Source organism: Typopeltis vanoorti, chromosome 3 (assembly GCF_054136105.1).
Source record: "Typopeltis vanoorti isolate ZY-2024b chromosome 3, IOZ_Tvanoo_1.0, whole genome shotgun sequence".
Lineage (NCBI taxonomy): Eukaryota > Metazoa > Arthropoda > Arachnida > Uropygi > Thelyphonidae > Typopeltis > Typopeltis vanoorti.
Window position 1 is genome coordinate 47,909,325 of NC_143551.1, and position 25,339 is coordinate 47,934,663.

General features: G+C 35.1%; 1 protein-coding gene across 1 annotated transcript in view; it reads right to left on the reverse strand.

The window, feature by feature from the left end:
* The window catches only part of LOC150108107 (small ribosomal subunit protein eS26-like), a 37,654-nt gene extending 13,557 nt beyond the window's left edge, over positions 1-24,097 (reverse strand). Inside the window, exons 1-3 of the mRNA XM_090415590.1 lie at positions 24,006-24,097; positions 11,795-11,972; positions 7,064-7,200 (exon numbers count right to left, since the gene is read on the reverse strand). Coding sequence (XP_090271716.1) covers positions 7,064-7,200; positions 11,795-11,972; positions 24,006-24,008 — 318 coding nt within the window. The 5' untranslated portion in view covers positions 24,009-24,097. The remainder of the gene's footprint in view (positions 1-7,063; positions 7,201-11,794; positions 11,973-24,005) is intronic.
* Between the last annotated feature and the right edge of the window lie 1,242 nt (positions 24,098-25,339).

A 25,339-nucleotide genomic window follows, 5' to 3' on the forward strand; every position in this document is an offset into this window, starting at 1 on the left:
AGGTTTAATACTACTTTCCTTCATAATATGATCCATATAGATAATGAATAATAGAGGAGATAATGTACATCCTTGTCTCACAACAGATTTAACATTAAACCATCTTTCCTGTACTTCAATCCTAATTGCTGATTTACAACTCAAATAAAGACTAAGTATTTCTTGATATAATGCCCCACTGACAACATATAACTGTACCATATTGAATAGCTTCTCTCTTGGCACCTTGTCATATGCCTTTTCCAGATCAACAAAGCTTAAATACAGATCTTTGTTATATTCCCATGATTTCTCGACTATTTATCATAAAGTGAAGATCTGATCCTGACAGCCTCTATTTGGCCTGAATCCAGCTTGTTCTTCATCAAGCTTTTCTTCCACAATTCTTCTCAACCGTTTCTCAAGCATACTAACATAAATCTTCTCACATTCAGTTTCATTTCCCTTTTTATATATGGGTACGAGCGCTCTACTCCAATCATCAGGAATTCGTCACTCTGTCGACGCCTTCTGAACTATGCAGTGCAGCCACTGCAAGACTTTGATACCACCATACTTAAGCATTCCTGGTCAAATATCATTTACTCCTGCTGCCTTTTCACATTTTAAGCCTTTAATGGCTTTTTCTACTTCAAGTGTGGATATGTATTCCTGACTGTATGCCTGTTGAGTGTTTTTTTACCAGTGTGCTATGACTGCTTTTCTCATTTAGCAATTTTTCGAAGTAATTACTCCATACTTCAAGGATTTTTTTTTTCATGTTTTCATGTCACCTTTATCATCTGTAATTTCTTTTACAGCACTCTTTCCTCCATTTCTGAGCTTCTTCAACAACCTCCAGAATATTTTACCACCTTCTTGATATTTATTTTCTATGTTCTTGCCAAAGTTCTCTCATTACTTTTGTTTAGCTAGTTTTACACAGTGTTTAGTTTTCTTACATTTGTCTCTGTATTCTCTAAGAGAAAAGGCTGACTTATTTGACAGGAACTTTTGATATGCTTTCTTCTTTTCCTGCACTGCCTCTTTTACTTCCTGTGTCCACCATTGAGTTCTGATTTTTCTATCCTTGCAGACAACCTCACCATATGCCTCTCTGGCTGAATCAATCACAGTTTTCTTCAAGGTTTGCCAATGAATCTCCAAGGTTTTGTTCTTGTTCTCAAACCCTTTTGTTTTTTCTTCAATAATCTTTATGTATTCTAGTCTACAGTTAACATCTGAGAGCTGCTCAACTTTTATTCTTCTCAATATGAAATTCAGTTTTATCCTGCCTCAAGACTAAATAGTGATCACTTCCAATTTCAAATCCTCTGTACACTCTGGTGTCCTGCACCAGGGAAAAAACATCACTATCAACAATAACATAGTCAATGAGACTTTTCTTATTCCTTGCCTCTTCTCTCCATGCGAATTTGTGCACATTCTTATGTTGGATCACGGTGTTAGCAATAACCAGTCCATGTCCTGAGCAGAAATCCAACAGGTATTTGCCTTTATTATTTACCACAGTTTTGCTATTAAAATTGATATGATCATATTCTTTGGAAAAATAAATTACATTTAAATGGTAAGTACCAATTATTTTTATTATTTAGCTAAATAAACTTGGTTAAAATGGAACAAAATTTTGTACATACTGAAGTTCAGTGCACACCTATTCTTTGCAAACTCTAGTGATATGAAATTCCATTGCCTGCATAGCTAAGTTACTGGTATAACATTAAAAAATTGCATTTAATTACTGGTGACATGTAAAAACTCTAAACATTTAATTTACTTCATGCCACTCATGAAGTCCTAAAAATTGTTTTAAGGAGGAAAAAAAAAAATGCCATTTTTTTTATTTTCAAAAGGGATGAAAATGCTTATCAAGAATATCTCTCATAAAAAATCTCAAATTTTTATTTGATACTGCACAAATTTAATAAGGCTTCAAATTCAGCCATTTTTACTTTTTTGCAAAGTTCATCATCAAATTCCATAGACATTGACAAAGCTATCATGTGCTTTAAAATATTTTCCTTGATGTTATAATATGGCAATACTACATATTCCGATATGGAAAAGAAACTGTATACAACTAAGATTAGAATGCAGCAATTTTAATAAGTCTCATTGTTGTTCCCCATTCTCACATTTGCCCACATCACTCTACTTGAGACTGCCTACCATTCAAGAAGATTAGCCTCGTATTTAGTGTTTAATACTATGGCTACTCCTTTTCCTTGATTGTCATTGCCTGAATATAACATTTTCTATTTATTACTCAGAAAGATCTCACAAGTTTTTGCCTTTTTTGTTTCAGTCATCCCTATTATGTCAATTTGGTACTTCCGATTCCTCAGCTAGCTCCATTTCTTTGCCATTCAGGTTTCTTATGTTGATAGTACCAATCTTGAACTCTGGTGATGTTGAATTGGGGTGGATTTAAGGATTTGTTCCAGTAACTGACTTTTTGCTGTTTGCCGTGGGTCCCTGGCAAAAACAACAGGGCCTTGTTTAACTGGGCGACGCTCCAGCCGACATGAAATTCTGTCATGTTGTACTATCATTTTTTTTTATTTTGGTTTAAGATTATAAGAATACAATTTGGTCAGCTAAATCCGAAAATGCCAGCCCATCCTCGTTCGTTCAGTATCCGGTTAGATATCTAACAGGGTGCACCACGAGAAGGTGAGGACTGGACATTAGGTCAGAAGCCCTGATCAGTTCTCTGCATTATTTTAAAGGCTATGGAGGGCTCCTCTCAGTTATATAGCTTTGACCCTTAAGCACCTCTTGCTATTTTTATTATTATTATTATTGCGTGACACCTATAGGGAGTCTGAAGACTCATTGAGGCAGGTCACTCACTCCATAACTCTTTGTCTCCACCACTCAGTTTACCAACTAACCGCAACTGCACCAATACCATCTACTGCCCACCACCACTAGTATTTCACCAGACAATCACAAACATCCATGTAAATGGCAGGATCAAGCCCACAGCCTTTTGGCTGGAGAGCAGATATGCTAACCACTCGACCAACCAGGCTGGCAAATGTTTTTCATGTTCAATATGGCAAAGTCAATCTCAATCCATTTGGATCATTCTATTGCAATCATCAGATAAAAAATTCAATTGAAGCTTTCCATAATTTTGTTATTATATCCTTTTAGATATAAAATATTTCTTTTGTGATTTTTTTCTTAGGTATCATAATTATGATAGCCATTTTTATTCAGCGAATCCATGAAATATTTATTTTTGGAGGGTTTTAAACATGTTCTTAGCTGATTTCCCGGTTATCCCGTTTTTTTTTTGTTTTTTTTTGTTTTTTTTCCCACTGATTTATTTGCATTTTCAGATACTTTTTTTTTCCAAGATGCATTCACCTGCTTTATTTGTTCAGAGTGCTCTTTTCCCCCCTCTGCAAAATATTCACTTCATTCTTGTACACAAATTCCCACTTTCAGTTCTATGTACTTTATGTTCTTAAAGATCACAATGGAATGTTTATAGAACTTTTAATAAGCAACCTGTAAAAATCCAGGATCACCATTCTGTGATCGTGGAGGCTCTTGCCTTCACACATCGAGTCACATCTAGCTAGAAGATGTGCACTAGAAAACAGCTGATCAAAAGCAGCCATATTGATATGGTGCCTACTCCATTTCAGATAGATTGCAGACTTTTCCATGTTTTATAAATTAATTCCAATTGTTCACTAGGTTTAAGTTCAGCATATACTAAGTTGTGAAATACAACAACAGCCTCTCACTAACAGATTATCTCTGATGTCATTGTCACTGGTAACTAGCGATGAAAGTTTGAAACTCCCAAAATTCAGTTTGTTTTCATTTTTTATTATTTTTTTTTCATCTGACTCTGTATGAAGTAACTGTTGAAGATGAACCTATAGAAATGTTACATAAAAATGAAGATTGTGCTACCTTACTTTAAGAAAATTATACTAATATAGCATTCAATAATGTTGAATTGCTGGCTTGGCTGATTGCACCCATCATAAATTAGGTGATTTCTGTTTCCAAGGCTATTGCTCATCCTCCTGGAAATAATGCTTGTCATGGCAATGCTAATTTTTTGCAGGATATATCCAGGCAGGAGAGGAACAAATAGCCCAGGTGTCCCCTGAAGAATTAAGGTTGGGGATCAAGCTATGGTGTTCACTAAAACTGTTCCAAGAAGCATCTTGCTATATGCAAATACATATGAGATCATGCTGCTGATACACTATAATGATTTGTCAATAAACTAATCTGTTTAAGTAATGATACCATCTCAGATTAGCTCTGCTCACACGATCTTGAATGCTAAGAATGTCAAGTTTTTTCTAATATCTCCATTTATAATATGATTCTGCAATTAATGCCATATATTCACATCCTTTCTTAGAACTCTTGTATATCATCATACACTGCTTGGAAAGTCAATGGACATCATGCCATGTAACAAGTCATGTGTTTATAGTTGGTATAAATTGGAAGAATATGATGCTCCCAAGTCGGTGCAACTGAGTCAGGGTGAAATGCTGTGAGAAAGGAACTAATGGGGTTTGAGGCATTGTGATAGAAATGTTACAGACCTATCTGTTCAGCAAATTGTTGACAAATTGGGATATCCCAGGTAAACAATCAGTGACCATACTGAAATGGAAGCACCAGTAGTCAATTGCAAGTGCTACCCACAGTGGACAACCCACCATACTCACCGAACATGACCAGGGTGCTACAAAGGATAATATGTAAAAACCACTATTTGTCAGCCAACACACCGAATGCAGAGTGTCAGGCATTGACTGGAACATGAATCTGCACAAAAATATTTAGAACCAAGGCTCACAACATGGGTTTCCATGGTAGGACTGCAATATCAAAGCTCCACATTACCAAACCAACATGCAGCATCATCTTCAGTGATGCAAAGAGTATGTACAGTGAGATGTTGGGAAAGCTGTGTTATGGAGTTACGAATCACCTTACATCCTCTACCGAGCAGATGGACAGGTGTGGGTGTTTAAGATGCTCAGTGAACATCTCTTACCAGAATGTGTAACCCCAACTATGAAATTCAGGTAACAGTGTGATGGTATGATTCTATTTTTCCTGGACCTCTGTTTGTAGTGCCACGAACACCGAACATTTAAGAAAATCCAATGCATCCTGCTTTGTGGCATTTCTACAGAAATGCCATTGCCTCTTACGGTAAGACAATGCATCGTGTCATAAGGCTGCTGCTACATGGTTTGTGGACATGAACATTACCACTCTTGACTAGCCTTCACAGAGCCCTGCTCTCAATCCTATTGAACATCAGTGATGAACTGGTGCATCAGATGAGGTCAAGAGACATCCATCCCCACAACAGTCCAGGACCTCATTATATGCCTACAGGAAGAATAGTCCAAAATTCCCATTGATTGCTATTGTACACTTGTGGAAAGTATGTCCTATAGGATCACTACGGTCATCTTAACGAAAGGAGGGTCTATATCTTATTAAGGTGGGTGCCATGGCTGTTTGTTCCTCACACACACTATAACATCGGTTGACTTCTTTCCAAGCATTGTATTTCTGAATATTATTCTGGGATGCAAGGATATTATGACAATACTATATGAAAAGCTTATACCATTACTAACTTTCTATTGACAATTTTCTATCAGAACTCCAGTACTGTCATATCTTTTATAGTCTGGTCTTCTAAGGTATTATATTAATTCACCTAGTTCTTGGTCTTCATCTGCATCTGTTTCTTGTCATCTTGGCAAGAGTTCTTTTCTTTTCTCAAACTATTCTCTTCCATTCTGTTTAAGTGACCATATCATCTTAGAATAGCTATAGGAATTGATATTCTTTTCACAGCTTTCACATTCCTGAAGGTCAAGAGACATCCAGGAATGTGACCCCCCACACACACACACCATACCAATTCTATCTATTCTATTGACTATTTTCATATTTAATTTGAAATCTTCACTACAAATTTTGCATAAATAGCTTAAATCTTTTACTTGTTCATGGATTCTCCACTGAGAATGCAGGTGAAGTTTTATATGCTCACTGTTGATTTTCATGCCAAATTTGTTACAGTAACTATTCAATTTAGTTAATAAATAATGGAGACTTGCATTTGTTTAGGAGTACAGTAGATGTGCACTATACTGAACACCACTATCATGAATAATGCACAACAAACTACAGGAAAAGTCCCAAGGAGGGAAATGGGCTATTATGAGCTCACTATTACAAATGATAAAAGGGAAAAACCTTCACTATAGCCTCCACAAAAATTTTCACTAAGTGAAATCTCTCAGAGGCAAGTCACCCAGTCAGATATAAATGGCAGTTTTAACTTATGGAAACATTTTTATGAATAAAAATATGCAAACTGGCCAGAACACAACTGACAGATTATGTGGACAGAATTATCTACCCTATCTAGCATTAATTAGGTCTGCATAATATCAATTTACTTGGCCATGACAGGTGATTTGAGTGTAGCAGATTAAAAGGAAGATAACTTTCACTAGTGAATTTATGTTGAAGAGGAAATTCTGGATTTCATATTATAAAGAAATGTGTCTTCAAATATTGGAGAAAGAATGAATGTTTTTAATATTCTGGACTATTAATAAAAATTATCAAAACACTAATTAATAAAGAGGTATTAAAACTGTAATAAATATTAGAAGCTGTATTTTGTTTCATTTTTTTTTATTAGCTTTTGAGGTACTGTGCTATTTTGAGGTACTGGTTAATTGCATGTTCCTGGATCTTTTTTTTTTTTTTTGTGCGCCTGCCAATTACAATAAAACCTATTATCCTAATCTACAAGTTTACTCAGCCTTGACTGAAAAAAGCTTATCAAAAGCAACAAGCAAAATGTAAAACAAGCATCTTGTTCATGAAAATAGAAAAAGCTCTCCATTTATAAGCAACTCCATGGAAGTGATTTTTGTAACCAGTTTCACAGTTCATAAATTAAATAAAATTTGTGTTCTCACTTAGGATTACATAAATATTGAAGAGTTTATTGGAAAAAAAAAAAAAATCTTACACCAAATGGTCTCTGAAACCTTGGTGGTGGTGTTCTATCTTTTCTTGCCTCTCTTGATCTATTCCTTACTACTTTAGAATGTATTGCACAGGATACACAGTAGTGAAGTTTGAAGTACAACTTAGGGAGAGCATATGCTATAAGTACAAAAATAAATGAAAAATCAGCAAAGTAAATGTATGTATTAAAAAAAAAAATTTTTTTTTCTGACCAATTCTAAGAAAGAGGAATTCAAAAGAGAAACACTTAACTGATAGAAGTGGCAATAAATTGTATGAAATATTTTAAATAAATTGCTCGTAATGTATTGAAGATATTGTCATCTTTTACAATATCAAAAAATGAACATTTATATTTACTTCAAAAAATTTTTTAAAAATATTTTGAAGTAAATATAATATAAAAGATAAATATACTTTTGCAGTTTGTATAAAGAAATTTGGACTTTTTTGAATTAAAATTAACTTTAACTCAAAATTCACCATATTTCTTTATACAAACTAAAGGACTTGCAAACTATTGAGGCATACTATTTAGGTTGCTCTGTAAACAGCAGTATGCATGCAATGCTTCATTATTAGATTTATCAACATCAAATTCCTGCCATGTACCCTCAGGGGTGTACAGGATATGATAGTACTACATGAAAAATTTACAAATTAACTAACTTCCTATCTACAATTTTCCTCCAAATCATCCTGTTAACTTGTCAAGACTCCAATATTATCAGGTCTTATATTTCTATCGTCTAAGGCACTTCGTACCGTATCAATCCACCTATATCTTGGTCTTCCTTTGGCTCGTGTTCCTGCCAATTTGGCAGAGTACACTTGTTTTGCTAATCTTTCCTCGCCCATTCTGTTTAAGTGACCATGCCACCTGAGATTAGCTCTGCTAACACATTCTTGGATGCTGACAATGTCAAGTTCTTTCCTAATATTCTCGTTTTTATTTTGATATTCGCATTGATGCCATCTGTTCACACCCCTAATCTTTCTCAGGGCTCTCATATCTGCAGTCTCTAGTCTTTGGTCAAGTGTTTTACTTCTGACCCAGCTCTCAGATCCATAAGTTAAAACTGATTTGAACACTGTCTTGTATACAGCTAATTTAATGTTCCAACTAATTTCTCTCTTATTCATATGAATTTATTCAATTGACTTCCTACCATACCAGCTTTGTTGATTCTGTTGTCTATTTCCATATTTAATTTACCATCTTCACTAAAAATCATGCCTAAGTAGCTGAAATGTTTTACTTGTTCCACAGGTTCTCCATTCACAACAAAGTTGACATTTTCAATGATTCCACCTATTTTCATTGCCTTTGTTTTTTTATTGCTGACCTTCATACCATATCTATTACAACAGTTATTCAATTTAGTCAGAGAATCTCTTGCAGACTTGTAGCGGATTTATTTAGAAGTATAACATCGTCCACATAAAGCAAAGAGCTGACATTAACATCTCCAATTTTGATATCATGTTTAATACCACTTTCCTTCATAATGTGATCCATATAAATAATGAATAACAGAGGGGATAATGCACATCCTTGTCTCGCACCAGATTTAACATTAAACCATCTTCCTGTACTTCCTTCAATTCTGCTGACTTGCAACTCAAATAAAGACTAAGTATTGCTTGATATAAATGCCCCATTGACACCATATAACTGTAGTGTATTGAATAGCTTCTCTCTTGGCACCTTGTCATATGCCTTTTCCAAATCGACAAAACTTAAATACAGATCTTTGTTATATTCTCATGATTTCTCCACTATTTGTCGTAAAGCGAAGATATGATCTGACAGCCTCTATTTGACCTGAATCAAGCTTGTTCTTCACCAAGCTTTTCTTCCACAATTCTTCTCAACCGTTTCTCAAGTATACTTGCACATATCTTACCAGGAACACTGAATAGAGATATACCTCTGTAATTCTCACATTCAGTTTTATTTCCCTTACTAAGAGAGCTCTACTCCAATCATTGGGAATTCGTCCCTCTGTCCAGGCATTCTGAACTATGCAGTGCAACCATTATAAGACTTCAGCATTTCTGATCGAATATCATCTACTCCTGCTGCCTTTCCACTTTTCAAGCCTTTGATGTCTTTCAAACCTTATTTCCTTTATCACTGTGTCAGTAGCTTTTTCTATTTCAAGTATGGATATGTATTCCTGACCGCATGCCTGGTCAGTGTTTTTTTTTTTTTTTTTATCACTGTGCTGTCATCACTGCTTGTTTCATTTAGCAAATTTTAAAAGTAATTACTCCATACTTCAAGGATATCTTTTTCTCCCATTTTCATTTCACCTTTATCATCTCTAACTCCTTTTACAGCACTCTTTCCTCCATTCCTAAGCTTCTTCAACAACCTCCAGAATACATTGCCACATTCTTGATATTTATTTTCTATGTTCTTGCCAAAGTCCTCCCATGAATTTTGTTTAGCTAGTTTTACACAGTGTTTCACTTTCTTACATTTGTCTCTGTATTCTCTAAGAGAAAAAGCTGACTTATTTGCCAAGAACTTTTGATATGCTTTCTTCTTTTTCTTCACTGCCTCTTTAACTTCCTGTGTCCACCATGGAGTTCTGATTTTTCTATCCTTGCATATTACCTCACTACATGCCTCTCTGGCTGAATCAATCAGGGTTTTCTTCAAGGCTTGCCAAATGAATCTCCAAGGTTTTGTTCCTGTTCTCAAATTCTTTCATTTTTTTTTCAATAATCTTTGTGTATTTTAGTCTACCGTTCACATCTGAGAGCTGCTCAATTTTTATTTGCTTTAAAACTTTCTTACATGTTATTCTTTTCGATATGAAATTCAATTTTATCCTGCTCAAGACTAAATAGTGATCACTTCCGATTTCAAATCCTCTGTACACTCTGGTGTCCTGCACCAGGGAGAAAACATCACTATCAACAATAACATAGTCAATGAGATTTTTCTTATTCCTTGCTTCTTCTCTCCATGTGAATTTGTGCACATTTTTATGTTGGAACATGGCGTTAGCAATAACCAGTCCATGTCCTGAGCAGAAATCCAACATGTATTTGCCATTATTATTAGCTTTGCTTTTTTCTTCAAATTTTCCCAAAACATTTTTGTATATCTGACAATCACTTCCTACACTGCTATTTGGATCCCCAACAACGACCAACTTTTCCTTTTTCATTGTGTCAGTAGCTTTCTCTAGAGCCTCAAAAAATTCCTCCACTTCTACCTTAGTAGAACCTTCTATGGCAGCGCTTCCCAAACTGTGGGCCGTGGCCCCCCCTTGGGGGCCGTTAGTTTTGTTGAGAGGGGGGTACGAAATAATGAAAACAAATTTAAAATGTTTTAAGACTAAGTGTGCCATGTCAAATATGTATATAAAATGCTAAAAATGTAATATTTGCATTTGATTTTTGCGATATTCGCTGTGTATGTTTTGTATTGAATATAAATACAATAAATATTATAATAATATATGTATGTATTACGATTTTTTTTTTTCCAATGGTGGCCGTGAAATATTTTAATTTTTCAGAGGGGTCCTTTACATTCATAAGTTTGGGAAGCAGTGTTCTATGGGACCATAGGCACAAATAAGTCTCATTGATTAGTTCCCCATTCTGATATTTTCCCAAATCACTCTACTTGACACTGCCTGCCATTCAAGAAGATTAGCCTCGTATTTTATGTCGAATACTATGGCTACTCCTTCTTTTCCTTGATTGTCATTGCCTGAATATAACATTTTGTATTTATTGCTCAGAAAGATCTCACCAGTTTTTGTCTTTTTTGTTTCAGTCACCCCTATTATGTCAATCTGGTACTTATCTAATTCCACCGCTAGCTCCATTTCTTTGCCATCCAGGCTTCTTATGTTGATAGTACCAATCTTTAACTCAGGTGATTTTGAGTTGGGGTGTGTGTTTTCAGATTTGTTCCAGTAGCTGACTTTTCGCTGTTCGCCCTGGTTCCCTGGTAAAAACAACGGGGGCCTTGTTTAACCAGTTGATGCCCCAGCCAGCATGAAATTTTGTCATGTTGTACCATCATTTTGTATTTTGGTTTAACCAATAGGAATACAATTTGGTTGGCTAAATCCCAAATTGCCAGCCCATCCTCGTTCGTTCAGTATCCAGGTAGATACCCAACAGGGTGCACCACGAGAAGGTGAGGATTGGAGACATTAGGTCAGAAGCCCTGGTCGATTATCTGCATTCCTTTAAAGGCTATGTGGAGGTCTCCTCTCAGTTACGCAGCTTTGACTCTTAAGCACCCCTTCATGGTCAAACTGAGAGATTTGCAAAGATCTGCTTAGAAGAACACAAGAAATACATCTGCTGCATTAATCTATGGTCTAGTTGACCATGTTTTGGATACCTTGCACAGAATCAGATGGGGGAGGGGACTACTATACTTCACTGCAACAAATATAAACTTGAAAGACTTAAAATCAGTAGATTTGTCAAAGCAGCCTAATCTTAACACATATGGTTGTGTTAAAATTTCCAATATTTGGGGAAACTAATTGTTTCCACTTATCGTTTTAAGTGTTTTGGTGTGTGCTTTTACAATTTTAAGATTGTATCTCTGACTGTATCTCTGTGACAGACGAAATATAAGATCCTACAAACCTGTATTATATTGTTTCTCTGTATTGTACTCATTCTGTTAAACCTAATAATGAGTTTAAACCAGCACATAAATCTAAATGCTTGATAATGCAATACTTACATTCATATACAGATGCATCTGTGAGATCCCTCACAGCAGCTGCTTCCACAATGTTCCTAATGACAAATTTTTTAATGGATTTGTCTTTCGGCACGCATCGCCCACAATTGGTACAACGAACTGGTTTAACATGGCCACGACCATGTTTACTGCGTCCATTATTCCTTCGTTTGGATGTCTGAAATAAAAATGAAATTGGATTTACAATAAAATAACAAAACCATTAAAAAGGAGCTATACAAGGAATTGTATTTATTCAGGTCAGAAATTAATAATATTCAGATTGTCCAGTACTTAATCTAATTTGAGAGCCATTTATTTAAATTTATAAAAATGCTTCCACATGATAATCACGATACAGGATGATCAAAATTACAAGTATCCCCTGAGGAGTGCCATCCAATGATCCAAATATTGCAAAATTTGGCAGGAATAAATTGTGTCATGCAGGAGGGATATTCTGAAAAAACAAAGCAGTTCCAAAATTCACCATCGGGAGTGCTGTATAATGTACCAGATGTACATGTCATTTTTCTGTGTGTGCAAGAAGAGAAAAAAGTGACAAGCATAAATAAGATATTTTAATTCACTGCAATTATGTATTCAGGGGCTATACCATTCAATGTGCCACCCAGGGTCACGCCAAGGGTATTTGCCGCCCGGGTGCAAACTTTTATCGGCTGCAACTAATACTGCATTGTATAATCCAAATTAGATATTAGCTACATAAAATGCTGCCATATCAATGTTGCTGCCCGTGTGCAGTGCACCCTTGGGTTGGCTTGGCCCTGCTGCCACCCTTTCTGGTATGCCACAAACTGCATCCTTGGCATAGCATATTCAATGGCAGAACAGCTGGTCGGGATTGATGTTGCACACATGTTGCGTTATGCTGTCTTTCACAGCTGGCAAGTTATCAGGATAATTCCAATAAACCCTATCCTTGAGAAATCCCCAGAGCCAGAAGTCACAGTTCAGGTAAACGAGACTGCCATGCACTGGGAAATGCACAGCTGATCACTCTGGCTTCTGTGAAATGTGAACTACCTGTATGGATCAACCAATGTGTGGAAGGCCCCATCCTCCTGAATGAAAATGACTGAATCCATACACAGGCATTGCTGTGGCACAACAAAATTGTTTATCATATCGCAATACCTCTTGGCAGTAACTATGTCACAGCATCCAACTGGCAAATGTCCTAAAAGAAGAACGGGCAATGATAAACAAAGCTGTAAACCCACATGGCACAAACTAAAAGTAACTAATTAGTCTATTAAGATGGAATGGGTTAGAATAATACTGGAGTGGAGAAATTACTAAATAAAATAAGTGACAAGTATAATTTATCATATAATTCATTTTTATGATATGTTCAAAAATTGACTGTAAAGTTGAGTCAATAAACACAGTCAAATTTTGCTTCAGCAAAAATTTTGTGCACCTAGTTATTAGGTATGTGTGTGCTCCCTTTTTGACTGTGTGCATGCACAGTTTACAGAAAACATGATAGAGTGAATATTATTGATACTAGGAAGAGACCAGCAAAATGTGGAGATCGAAAGGGGGGGGGGGGTAGCTGTGAAAAGGTAGATCTCCTACATCTCTAAAAATAAAATCGTATGAAGTATAATACTACCAACAACTCTATGGGCTAGAAAATAGGAAAAAAACAGAGGAAAACCTGTTGGCTTTTAAAATGAAATGCTTCAGGAAAATAAACGGAACTCACTGAAGAGAATATAAAAATAATGCAAGTGCTACAAAGGAGCTGAATATCTCTAATGTAACAATTCTTAACACAACTGAATAGCATCAACTCCATTGGTTTAGCCACATTATGCAAATAGATCTAGACAGACTTCTTCACCTGCTAAGGACAACACAAGACTTAAGAGGAGGACCAAAATTTACATGGCATAAAGCAATTAGAACTACTTTTGGTTTCCAAAGCTGCAGGCATATGAAAGACCTTGCTTTAGAAAAGGGTAGAAGGCTATTATCTTCAAGGGACGCAACCTATCTTGAGAACAGAAAAGAAAAATAAATGTGGCTGTGCAGAGAACATAACATAAAAAGTATTGACAATTTAACTCAATGGATACCAAGCAAATAATTATTACAAGATATTAACTATAGAAGAACAAGTAGGAAGTAAGAAAATTTAAAGTGATTGAGGACAAATTATCTTTAATGCGTGGAGAGGGGAAACTTGGAAATATTAGAATGTCATCAGAGAATATGGCAGTAAATGAAACAGCCATCCTACTTCCAAATGGAGAGAGACACGAATCCTGGACATGGGAAGTGGTTGTCGAGGTTTCTTTGATGATGTCAATAATTTAGAATTATGGATCCCAGAAATTAAGGTATCATTCTTAAGCAAACAATACATAATGCAGTTTAATCACATAGTTTAATGTGATTTGAAGTGTTACCCAACTTACCTGTTTTGTGAAAAACCTTGCTACGTCTAGCAGATAAGATGGGCAAACTCATCTACAGTTGAAAAGCCCTTACAAAATTTGTGATTCTTGGAGGAATTGAACCAGGTCTTTCCAGATAATGGAAAAAAAGTTGCATCATTCTTGTGAATGCATTTCAGAGGCACTGCTTCTTTTAAGAATGGTACAGGGTAGAAAATATGGCAAACTTGGAAGGCAACTTGAGTTATATTATTATTATTTTGTGACACCTCCAAGGAGTCCAAACACTCATCAAGGGAGGGCACCTACTCTACAACTGTCTCCATCATCTACTGCTTGCCACTACTAGTATTTTTTGTCAATAACTTGCACGTGTCCTAAAGGCTGATTTGTCTGTATGCAGGATGAAAAAACTAGTTTTGGTGAGTTAGCCGATGATATAAGAAATTGAAGAGGAAACCCCATCAACAAACAGGAAATTAAATTTCATCATTAAATAGTAACTTTCTCCTACAGTGAACTTAAACACTCTCCTTTTTGCCGATGACCAAATAATAATTACAAATTCTGAAGATAACTTACAGAAAACTATTTTAGATTTAAATGAGATAGCCAAAGATTATGGTATGATAATATCAACAGAAAAATCAAAAACTATGGCCTTTAAAGGACAAGATTCCAGCAAGAACTAAGATAGTGATAGATAACAGGATCTTAGAACAGGTGAATTAATTTAACTACCTAGGATGTATGATCACATATGAAAATGAAAAAGATATAAACGTAAAAATTGCAAAATATTTAAAAATAACAGGTGTAATTAACTCTATATTTAAACCAAACCTAGTTCAAAAACAAACCAGACTAAAAACATACAATACATTAGCCCTACCAGTCTTAATGTATGGAAGCGAAATCTGGACAATAAAACAAAAAGACAAACAAAGATTAATAACAGCAGAAATTAAGTTTATGAGAAAAACTGCAAAGTATACCCTATTGATCACAAAAGAAACGAAGAAATTATGAAAGAATTAAACCAAGAATCAGTAATAGAAAAAATTAAAAAATATAAACATAAATGGATGGAACACGTTCAAAGAATGCAAACAGAAAGATTACCAAAACAAGCCTTAAAGTACAAGCTATAAGGAAAAAGAAAACCAGGGCCTTTTTCTTAAACGATGACTTCTAAGGCCGGAACAGGCCATGCTAGGCCTAAATCCTTCATACGCATGATGATGATGATGATGAAATAGTAACTGCATAAAAAGAAACTGATAAGAAGAAATGGATAAAGTTGATGAAAAGGTTTATGAGACGTACAGGGACAAACTAGGAAACTGAGTAGAGCAAGAGAAAAGATGAATCATTAAAAAACTAGCTGAACAACTAAGTTCTTTCAAAAGTTAGAGAATAAGTAGGCCCATTAAACAATTTTACAGTTGTTTATTTCATTTGAAAAAGATTTATTGCTATGGAGAAAAGAATCTCAGTCTTCTTCATATATGAATGATAAAAAAAATACTTAGAATAATCATTACCATGATGTGTTTCAACTTACAGCTTCCGGTCAGTGTAGAAAATCATAGTAATGATAAACAAGTTAAAATTGATGAAAGATATTTCAGTTTTTTTTTTAATATACCAAATCTTGGTTTTATCTTACAGAGAAAAAGAGAGCATGGTAGGTGTCTGACCTGTTATTGTTGCTAAAGTTCCTATATTGTCACTATTTTTGAGAGCAACAAGTAACATATCCATTCACTTTGTGCTGTTTAAGTTAATGTATTAGGCCAGTGGTGGCGAACCTATTGCACGCGTGCTATAAGTTCGCCATTGAATTCTCGGGCGTGCCACCTCGCATGCCCGAGAATTTTGCCAGCAGGTCAACGATTTACATGTGGTATCCTTTTATATGCTTAAAAATTATTCAGCCTTTTTTTTTAATTGTTACAATACGTACAAGTTAAATTTTGTTTTACAGGAGAGAGCAGCTATGAAGACATGAATCTGATTGGTGTGGTATTAACAAAAGATCACGCAACCCAAAGACAAATGGAACCGACAATTTTTGAGTTGAAATGCTAATTCTCTTCAACCAAATTCCATAACATCTGCAACTGTCATAACAACATTCACTATATATTTCTTAGTTTTAAGACATTTACGATGGGGTGTCGTTTATCGTTCCGACAGAACTTCTCATTACCGGCGGGCTCAACTCGCAAAAATTCTATGGTTACTGTAGTCGGGCTTTGAAATAATGTTGGATTTAATATCCACTTAATTTATATAATATTAATACTTATGTTAGTTTAATGTATGAACTTTAAAAAAATGGGAATGGTATTTACGAGCAAGTTTGTTGGGACTGAGCCCTCTAATATAGTAAGAATAAATAAAAATACATCTATAGAAAAAGAATTGAGAACGACTGATCCTTAGGATTCCCTGACTTTTCCCTTTTCTAATCGCACGTGCGTTCATTATGCATTTTGCACTGTGCATCCGCTAGGCAGAAATAAGCAGCGGCAAGTGCATTATTGTTGCATATGTGCACTGTTTTATTTTTGCTACTGTAAATGGGAATTATAAAGATAATTTAATTTAGGCATATAATAAAATGTTGATTTTTTTTTGAAACTATAAAAAATGCATTTGATTTAAGTTGTGAATTATTCTGTTACGGTTCTACCGAACATGGCTGGCGAAAATAAAAAACGAAAATTATCACAGTCAAGCAGCAGAGCAAAACTGGTGGACTGAAGAGTACGGTATGATTAATAAAGCCAATAAAGCAATATGCGTTTTATGTTCTGGGACAGTTGTGTGCAGAACATCGTCAGTAAAACGGCATTATGAGACAAACCATAAATTGTTCCTTGAGAAAAGCAAGGACGAACAGAAAGAATTTATTGCTCAGGCAATTAAAAATAGGAATATCCAGTCAACAACCCTAATGAAATTTATCAGCAGTCGTTCAAATATAGCTGATGCTAGTTTTTTGCCTCAAATGTAATTGCTAAACACGGGAACCTTTCAGTGATGGGGAATATATAAAAGAAGCATGATTAAAATGCGCACCAGTTCTTTTTGAAGATTTTGAAGACAAGGAAAAATTATTCAAAGAATAAAAGATATGCCTTTGGCTAGAAACAGTGAAAGATAGAATCATAGAAATGGCTAAAAATATAACTCATCAGCAAAAAATAGATATAAAATCTTCTGGGTTAATTTCTCTTTGTCTTGATGAGAGTACTGACATAACTGGATCAGCTCATTTAGCAATTTTTGTTCATTATTGTGTTGGGAATAACATCAAAGAAGAATTGATAAGTTTAACATCATTAGCAACAACAAAAGGAATAGATATTTGCAACGCAGTTGTAAATGCACTTGCTGAAAGAGAGAGAGATCCCTCGAAAATTGTACCAGTAACTACTAATGGTGCTCGCAGAATAAGTTCATCAATTTATTTACCAAATATATTGGACATTCAGTTCTGGGTTTTCATTGTGTTATACATCAGCAGGTTTTATGCGCAAAGACTAGTTTCAAGCCACTGGAAGACATTATGAGCATTGTAACAAAATTGGTCAATTTTATATTGGCATGCGCTTTAAATAAACGAAAATTTATAGAATTATTAAGTGAGGTAAACTCAGTGTACAATGGTTTACTTATGTACAACAACGTCCAATGGTTAAGTCGTGGGAAAGTTCTTCAAAGATTTGTTGAGTGTTTAGATGAAGTCAGACTTTTTTTACATAATGAGAAAATCATTGAAAAATACAATCAATTAATGAACATAGAATGGCTTTCGAAATTAATGTTTTTTATTGATTTGTGTTTACATTTAAATGAATTAAATGTTAAACTGCAAGGTGTTAACAAGACAATTATTGCCATGTTTGATTTAATCAAAGCATTCGAAGCTAAATTACCAATTTTTAATCGTGACGTCATTTCCAATACCTTCCAATATTTTCCAAATACAAAAAAAGTCTTTACAGATCTAGAATCCCATGAAAAAACAGATCAAGTTAAATTGACAAGAGTTTTCTACAGTTATTCAATGATAATCAATGAATTTTCTTCAAGATTTATGCAGTTCAGGCAATTTGCAGAGACATCAAAATTTATTTTGCATCCAGACACAATATCAACAGATAAACTCGATTTGGAGATTTTCGAGTGGCTGAATTTGGAAGATATAGAAATGCAACTAATCGATTTTCTATACGGAAACAAAAGTTTGTCGATTTGAGAAATGACTTGGAAATAATGGAAAATGATCGATTATTGGGGGCAATTAAAAAGAATGCAGAAGAGGAAATATTGAGAACTTGGAATGCCATTCCTGAAACCTTTTGTTGTTTAAAAAAACTAGCGATGGCTATATTATCAATTTTCTCCTCTACATATGCTTGTGAGTCATTATTTTTAAGAAATGAATTTTATAAAAGACAGTTTAAGAAAGAGAATGATTGATGAATCTAGTTCCGTGTGTGCATTACTAAAAGTGACAAAATATGAACCTGATATAAAGCATTTGGCATCTAATGTACAACAGCAAAAATCTCATTAATAAATTGATATATTGACATTGATAAATTAATAAATTGATAATAGGTTAATATTGATTTATATACGACAATGTGCATGTCAAATTATGTGTTCATTATTATGAAATTCTATATTAATTTTTAAACTTGTCTCAATAAAATTCTGCAATTAATTTTGTATTAATTAATTAGTGCTGTATAATTAGTTGCTGACATGCCTGCCACGTCAGCAACTTGATTGCTGACGTGCCGGCATGCAATTGCTGCTGTGTCTGTCAGTGGCATGTGTTCTTTGGCTGATTTGTCTGTTTAATGATAGGAGGGAAAATCTGCTAGCTAGCTCAGGTTCAGTTGAAAAATCCTTATAAATATTCCTTATTCTAAACAGTATTTGAAACTATGCTGCTTTTTTTCTGTCTAGCACTCACTGGAAACACACGCACTAAATTTTTATGATACAAGTTCTGCATTTCTTATCTGAGTGGAGCTAAGTTTGTGAGTAAGGCTGATTTCAGTCTAGATTTTTTTTTTTTTTTTTGCATTTCCCCATCCTCATGTTAAGAACCACTGTATTATAGTTATTTGATCTCATTTAGTTTTGTCTATTTTTGATTGTGGGTTTGAGGAATATTTTACATATTTTTTAAAGGCATAATCTTGGACACAAAAGTAGAAAGAAAAGCAAGACTTATCAGAGAAAATATAATATTAAATATGTATGATTCTTTTTTCATAGTCATCATTATATTTAAATTGCTGTGATTATCCTATCCTAATCAAATTTAAATTTATCTGCTTCTCTACTGAAAGAAGCTGATTTGAGAATGAAAAACTGTCATTTTGTATCATGCCGGGTTTTGTTTTTTTTTAATTATTATTATTTATGTATAACCTGAATTCTGATATTTGGAACTGTCTGTATCATACAGTGCATAATACAGTGTGTGTGTGTGTGTGTGCGTGCGTGCACACACACACACACACACACATATATATATATATATTGCTAGAGGTTAGCAGATCTGCAATAAGTATGGATGGTTAGTGATTCTATATGACAGAACTTAAAGGCTTTAAAAATTAACTGGGTTTATTGTATAATAAACAAAACATTATAAAAATATGACTAATGAATTTCATTATCCAAATATCTAGTAGCTTTATTCAGGGTTACAAAAAAATTAACTACTAATATAAAATGCTCAATTTGATATACAGTGAGTTGCATTAAAAGACCTGTCAACAATTCATGTTACAAATGTTATGTATTCCCTCAGTATAAAATGAAAAAAAAAAAAAAACTAAGTCATTGGAAGGTATTGCAAAAAAATTGATAGCAAAAATAACATTTGCCATATGTGACTTGAGTTTTCCATAGTTTATATTGTTGACAGTTCTTTTAATGCATCTTATTGTACATCAACCTTCATGTTAATTTTTTGTACCAGTTTCCCATAATCCTGATGAAGTAACTAGATACTTGGATAATGAAACATGGTTTTATTTTTATTTCCTCCCTCTGTTATGACAATAAAATCAGTTAACTATCTGATCAGTCAAGATTCTAATAAATAGTATAGTATATATATACTTACACACTTATACTTACTTACAGGGTAAGGATGTTAGTAGTGCATGGGATATAGTTAAGGGAAGCAGTATTAAATTGTACACCTAGGATACGGAGTGTTAATCAGGTAGAAGTTAGATGGATGGGTAATATCATTAAGCATGAGCTGTAGAACAAGAAAATGCTGTGGAAGGTATATAAAGAAAAAGGTGACCAGCATGGCTAGGAAAGCAAAATCAGATTATGAAAAGAATTTAGTCGAGCAGGCCAAATGAAATCCCAAAAAGGTCTTTCATTATGCGGCAAGTAAGAAGAAGAATGACCATGGAAGATTAACCGTAATGATTTATGAGGTTACTGCTTTAACCTCTGTGACAGACACTAATGCGGAACAGAGGTGAATGAATTAGAGGTCCTTACGATATTGCTGAATCTCAATGTAAATACAGCTGTGGAATTAGATGGGATATCAGCGAGGATTGTGCGAAAATGTGCAAGAGAACTGGCAATGCCTTTGACTAAGCTGTTTAATTTAAGTCTCAGCTCTGGTAGAGTTCCAAGGGAGTGGAAAGAGGGCAAAATTATTCCTTTGCATAAGGGAAGTTCTAAGACTACAGTAGCAAATTATGGACCAATCAGTATCTCAGGCATTGTGGCATACTAGAAACATTGGTAAAAAAGAGAATTCAATAAAAATATGATACTGTATGAGGGTCAACATGGCCTTGTGAAATGTTGGTCATGCCTTAGTAATTTACTAACTTTTTATGATAGAGTAACAGTTGAGTTGGATAATGGAAATGGCTACATGATGATTTTGCTGGATTTTGCAAAGGCATTTGACAGAATACCACATGGAACACTGTTATGCAGATTACAACAAATGGAGATGAATACGACACTGGTTAAGTGGACAAGAGGGTGGTTGCTGGACAGATATCAAAAAGCAGTATATGGAGGGGCAGAATTGAGGTGAAAACAGGTGACTAGTGGTATGCCACAAGGTTCAGTGCTATGGGACCATTGCTGTTTAATTTGTACATAAATGATATAGGAAATAACCTGAAAGGAAATATTCAGTTGTTTGCTGATGATGTGAAATTAGATAGAGTAATAGTTAATTAAGACGATGTGGAGAGCTTGCAGACAAAATAGGCTGTCAGTATGGGCAAAAGTTAATGGGTGTCAGTTTAATGTCGAGAAATGTAAAGTTATCCACTTTGGGATAAATAGATTACAAGCCATTTATCACATTGATGGCACTGTAGTCCAGGAAATAGATGGAGCTAGAGATTTAAGGTGGTGGTTTACAGAGAGTTAATGCTTAGAGGACATATTGCTAAGGTAGCACATAATATTACTTGGCTAGTGAAGAACACATTAACAACCTCTTTATAAAGCCTTGATACCCACATCTGGATTACTGTGCTCAAGTCTGATCCCCTGGGTTTCTATGGGATGTTGAAGCAGTGAAGAGGATTCAGAGGTGAGCCTGTTGAATGCACCCTATGAGGATAGATTGAAGGTGTATGGATTGCAGAAGTTGGTTGATGGGGGGGGGGAGGTATGATAGAATCATTTAAGTTGCTTAAAGGGTTTTATAGGATAGATGCAGGGGAAATGTTTCAGCATTTGGCAAGAAGGACCAGAACAAAAGGTCATCCCTGGAAGTTGAATAAAGGTGTGGTCAGTAGGGGGTGGGAGGACTAGATTTTTTGCTTGGAGAGTGGTGAATGAGTGGAGTGGGTTGTCATAAGTCAGTTAATGGGTTCAAGGAGAGGTATGATAGATTGGGTCTCCCACGATGAGTCTTCAGACTCCATGGGGGTGCCCGTATAATAATAATAATTAAAAAAAAAAAAACTTTTTTCATGCATGTAACATTATCGAGGCATAAATGATATTTCTGATACTGGGAAGAGAACCGATGGCTGGACAAGCCGAATGGCTTAAACATGTGTAAACTCAATGTAAACAAGCAACAGAATTGGATGGAATAGTGTGTGTATTAAAGAAATGCAAAAAGGAGATAGTAGTACCTCTGACCTAATGTTGGAATCTTAACTGATGGTGCCAAAAGAACGAAAATTAGTTCTATAAGGGAAAACAGACATGGATCCTCTGACATTTGGAGGTTTGTTTTAGGATGTGGATAATTTATAATTATGGTTACCACCACCACTTGCACAGACAATCACAAACATCCATGCCCATGGCACAATTTGAACCCGCAGCCTTTCGGCTAAAGAGCAGATACGCTAACCACTCGGCCAACCAGGCCGGGTGGCTAACTTATTATTATTATTATTATTATGGGCAACTCCAGGGAATCATTAGACTCATCGAGGGAAGCCCCAAATCATATTCATCACAACTATTCAACATTCATACAGTATCTATCATACCTCGCCTTAAACTCATTCTGTCACAGCATCCACCACAGACTCTGGCAGTGCATTCCACTCATTCACCACTCTAAAAGTAAAGAACCCAGCTCTAACACCTTGACTAACCACACTTTTGCCCAGTTTCCATGGATGTCCCCTAGTCCTCCCACAACCAGCCCTGTTCTCAAAAATATCTTCTGAATTAATTTTATAGAATCCCTTCAGTAATTTGAATGCCTCAATCATATCTCCCCTCCTCTGCCTATCAACCAATTTTTGCAACCCACAAATCCTCAACCTGTTCTCATAAGGTTCATTCCACAGACCTGCTATCATCTTGGTCACTCGCCTCTGGATCCTCTCCACCTCCTCCCCATCAAGAAGAAACCTAGGTGACCAAATCTGGGCACAGTAGTCGAGATGGGATCTTATCAAGGCTTGATACAGAGGAACTTATTCTTTAGCCTCTTTCCATTACTGCTGGATATAGGCCTATCCCTTAACTTTCCATTTGTCTGTAGCCAATGTCTACCATCTCATGTCAAATCTTTGTAGATCATCCCTCCTTGTTATTTAGTAACCTTTCCTTCTCTTGGTATCCACTCAATGCTCAATATTCTGTCCACCTTTCATCTGGCAATCTACTAATGTGGCCAGTCCATCTCCATTCACGTGCTTTACAACACTTCATAATATCCTCTACTCCAGTCATCTAATTGTAGTATTTCTTATTAGAGTTCTTTTTGTTTAAGTGGAGCAGCATTCTTCTCTTTAAAGCTCTTTGGGCTGCATGCAACCTGCCTTCCTGATTTTTAGTCGTTGCCTGTCTCACTTCCATACGTAAACAATGCATACATTAAATATTAAAGAGGTGTTTTTATTATTATGCATATATTAAAGAGTTATGTTTTTAGGCATACAGATAAATTTCCTAACAGATTATCTTTATACAGCCAGTATGCTTTGTTTCCATTGCGATGCTTATTTATTTCTGCTTAAAACTAACTAATCGGCCAAGTTAACTAGTCCTTGACAATTTCAATACGATTAACTGTTAATTTTAGTTCGATCTGTTCAAAATTTGTTATCAGTTTGGTTTTAGTTATATTAATCTACAAACCATTTTTCCCTCCTGCTTATTACTTTATTGTAAATAATATTCAAACGTGTAAATTAACAAAACACAAACACATACATATTATATACGCATAGTCGTACAACACATCGCAAAAGAAAATGAACTTAAATACAAATACCCACCATATTTCAATTTATAAAATCCCTCTTCAAAATCAACCACGTTACAAATTCAAAAGAAGGCTTATACTCAGTTACACACCATGTGGCAGTTTAATTACTGACCTATAAATAAAAGTATTAATACGCCAATTTAATATTAGTATCGTAAATTTGTATGCGATATCTTAGAGCGATCGGCATGCAAATAGTAAGAAAATTTAGATAATTACATAACGTACAAAACGTTCATTAATGTATATTTGTTATTTCCTTCCAAACATGGAAATAATATGGGAATTGTTTTATAGCGCATTAATATATATTTCGACAATTCAGGATTAGTTATATCCTCGTATCCAGATAAGCTACTGTAAGTATGAAGACATTTATGAAGATTTCAGACAGGAAAAAAAAAAAAAAAAACTATTACGTAAAATGTATTCTTCTGCTGCCTATTCTCTTCACAACATAACTTATGTTAATAGAGTAAATACAAAGAGAAACATATGAAAAGGCGTGATCATATGCACAGGAAACCACGAAAATTCTTTTAGCACTTGGAGATTTCACAAGTTATTCATTATATCAAACATGAATACATAATTATTAATTTTTATGGCTATTTTTGTTTAAGATTATCCCTTTTTTTATAATGTCATTGGCTTTTTACTCAATTATACTCAATAGAGCCTATGTAGCTCAGTGGATGTGGCGTTTGCATACCACAGCGCTTGGCCGCACAAAGGAAGACTTGGTGTCGAGTCTAGTTGACGACTAGAGGAAATTTTTCTAAGCCTTTTTTCGACCGGTTCCCGAGTTAGTCGATGTGTTAAGGTTAGGGACCAAGAGCTGACGACACATGTAGAGCTGTCTCTCTTCACTGCGTGCCGCTTAATTAGTGATAGCCTTGGGCCAGCTATCTCTAATTGGGTACCAGTGGAGATTGATCTGCTCAATCAGTCTCCAAAAATTAGAGAGGGCTAAAAAACGGCCTCGCTTACTCCCTAACTACGGGAATAAAAACTAGCTAACACCTTTTTATTCCCGTATATACGGGAATAAAAAGGCGTCAGATAGTTTTTTTTTTTAGGGCATTAATGATGCTTTAAAGACAGATACATGATATGTGGAAAGAATAATTTTGGACGTATTTTTGTAGGATGTTCCTCGTTGTCTTCTTATTGAGAAGGATTCAGTATATGGCGATATACTTTGTATTTCTGCTGAAATATGACTGAAAGGAAGGGGAGTTGGAAACGTGGGGATAGAGAGAGAGAGAGATGTGAGAGAATTGCTGGGGGAGCAAGAGGTATGTGAATTTTAAAACCTAGCTTTAAAAGGTGACGGGTAAAGGA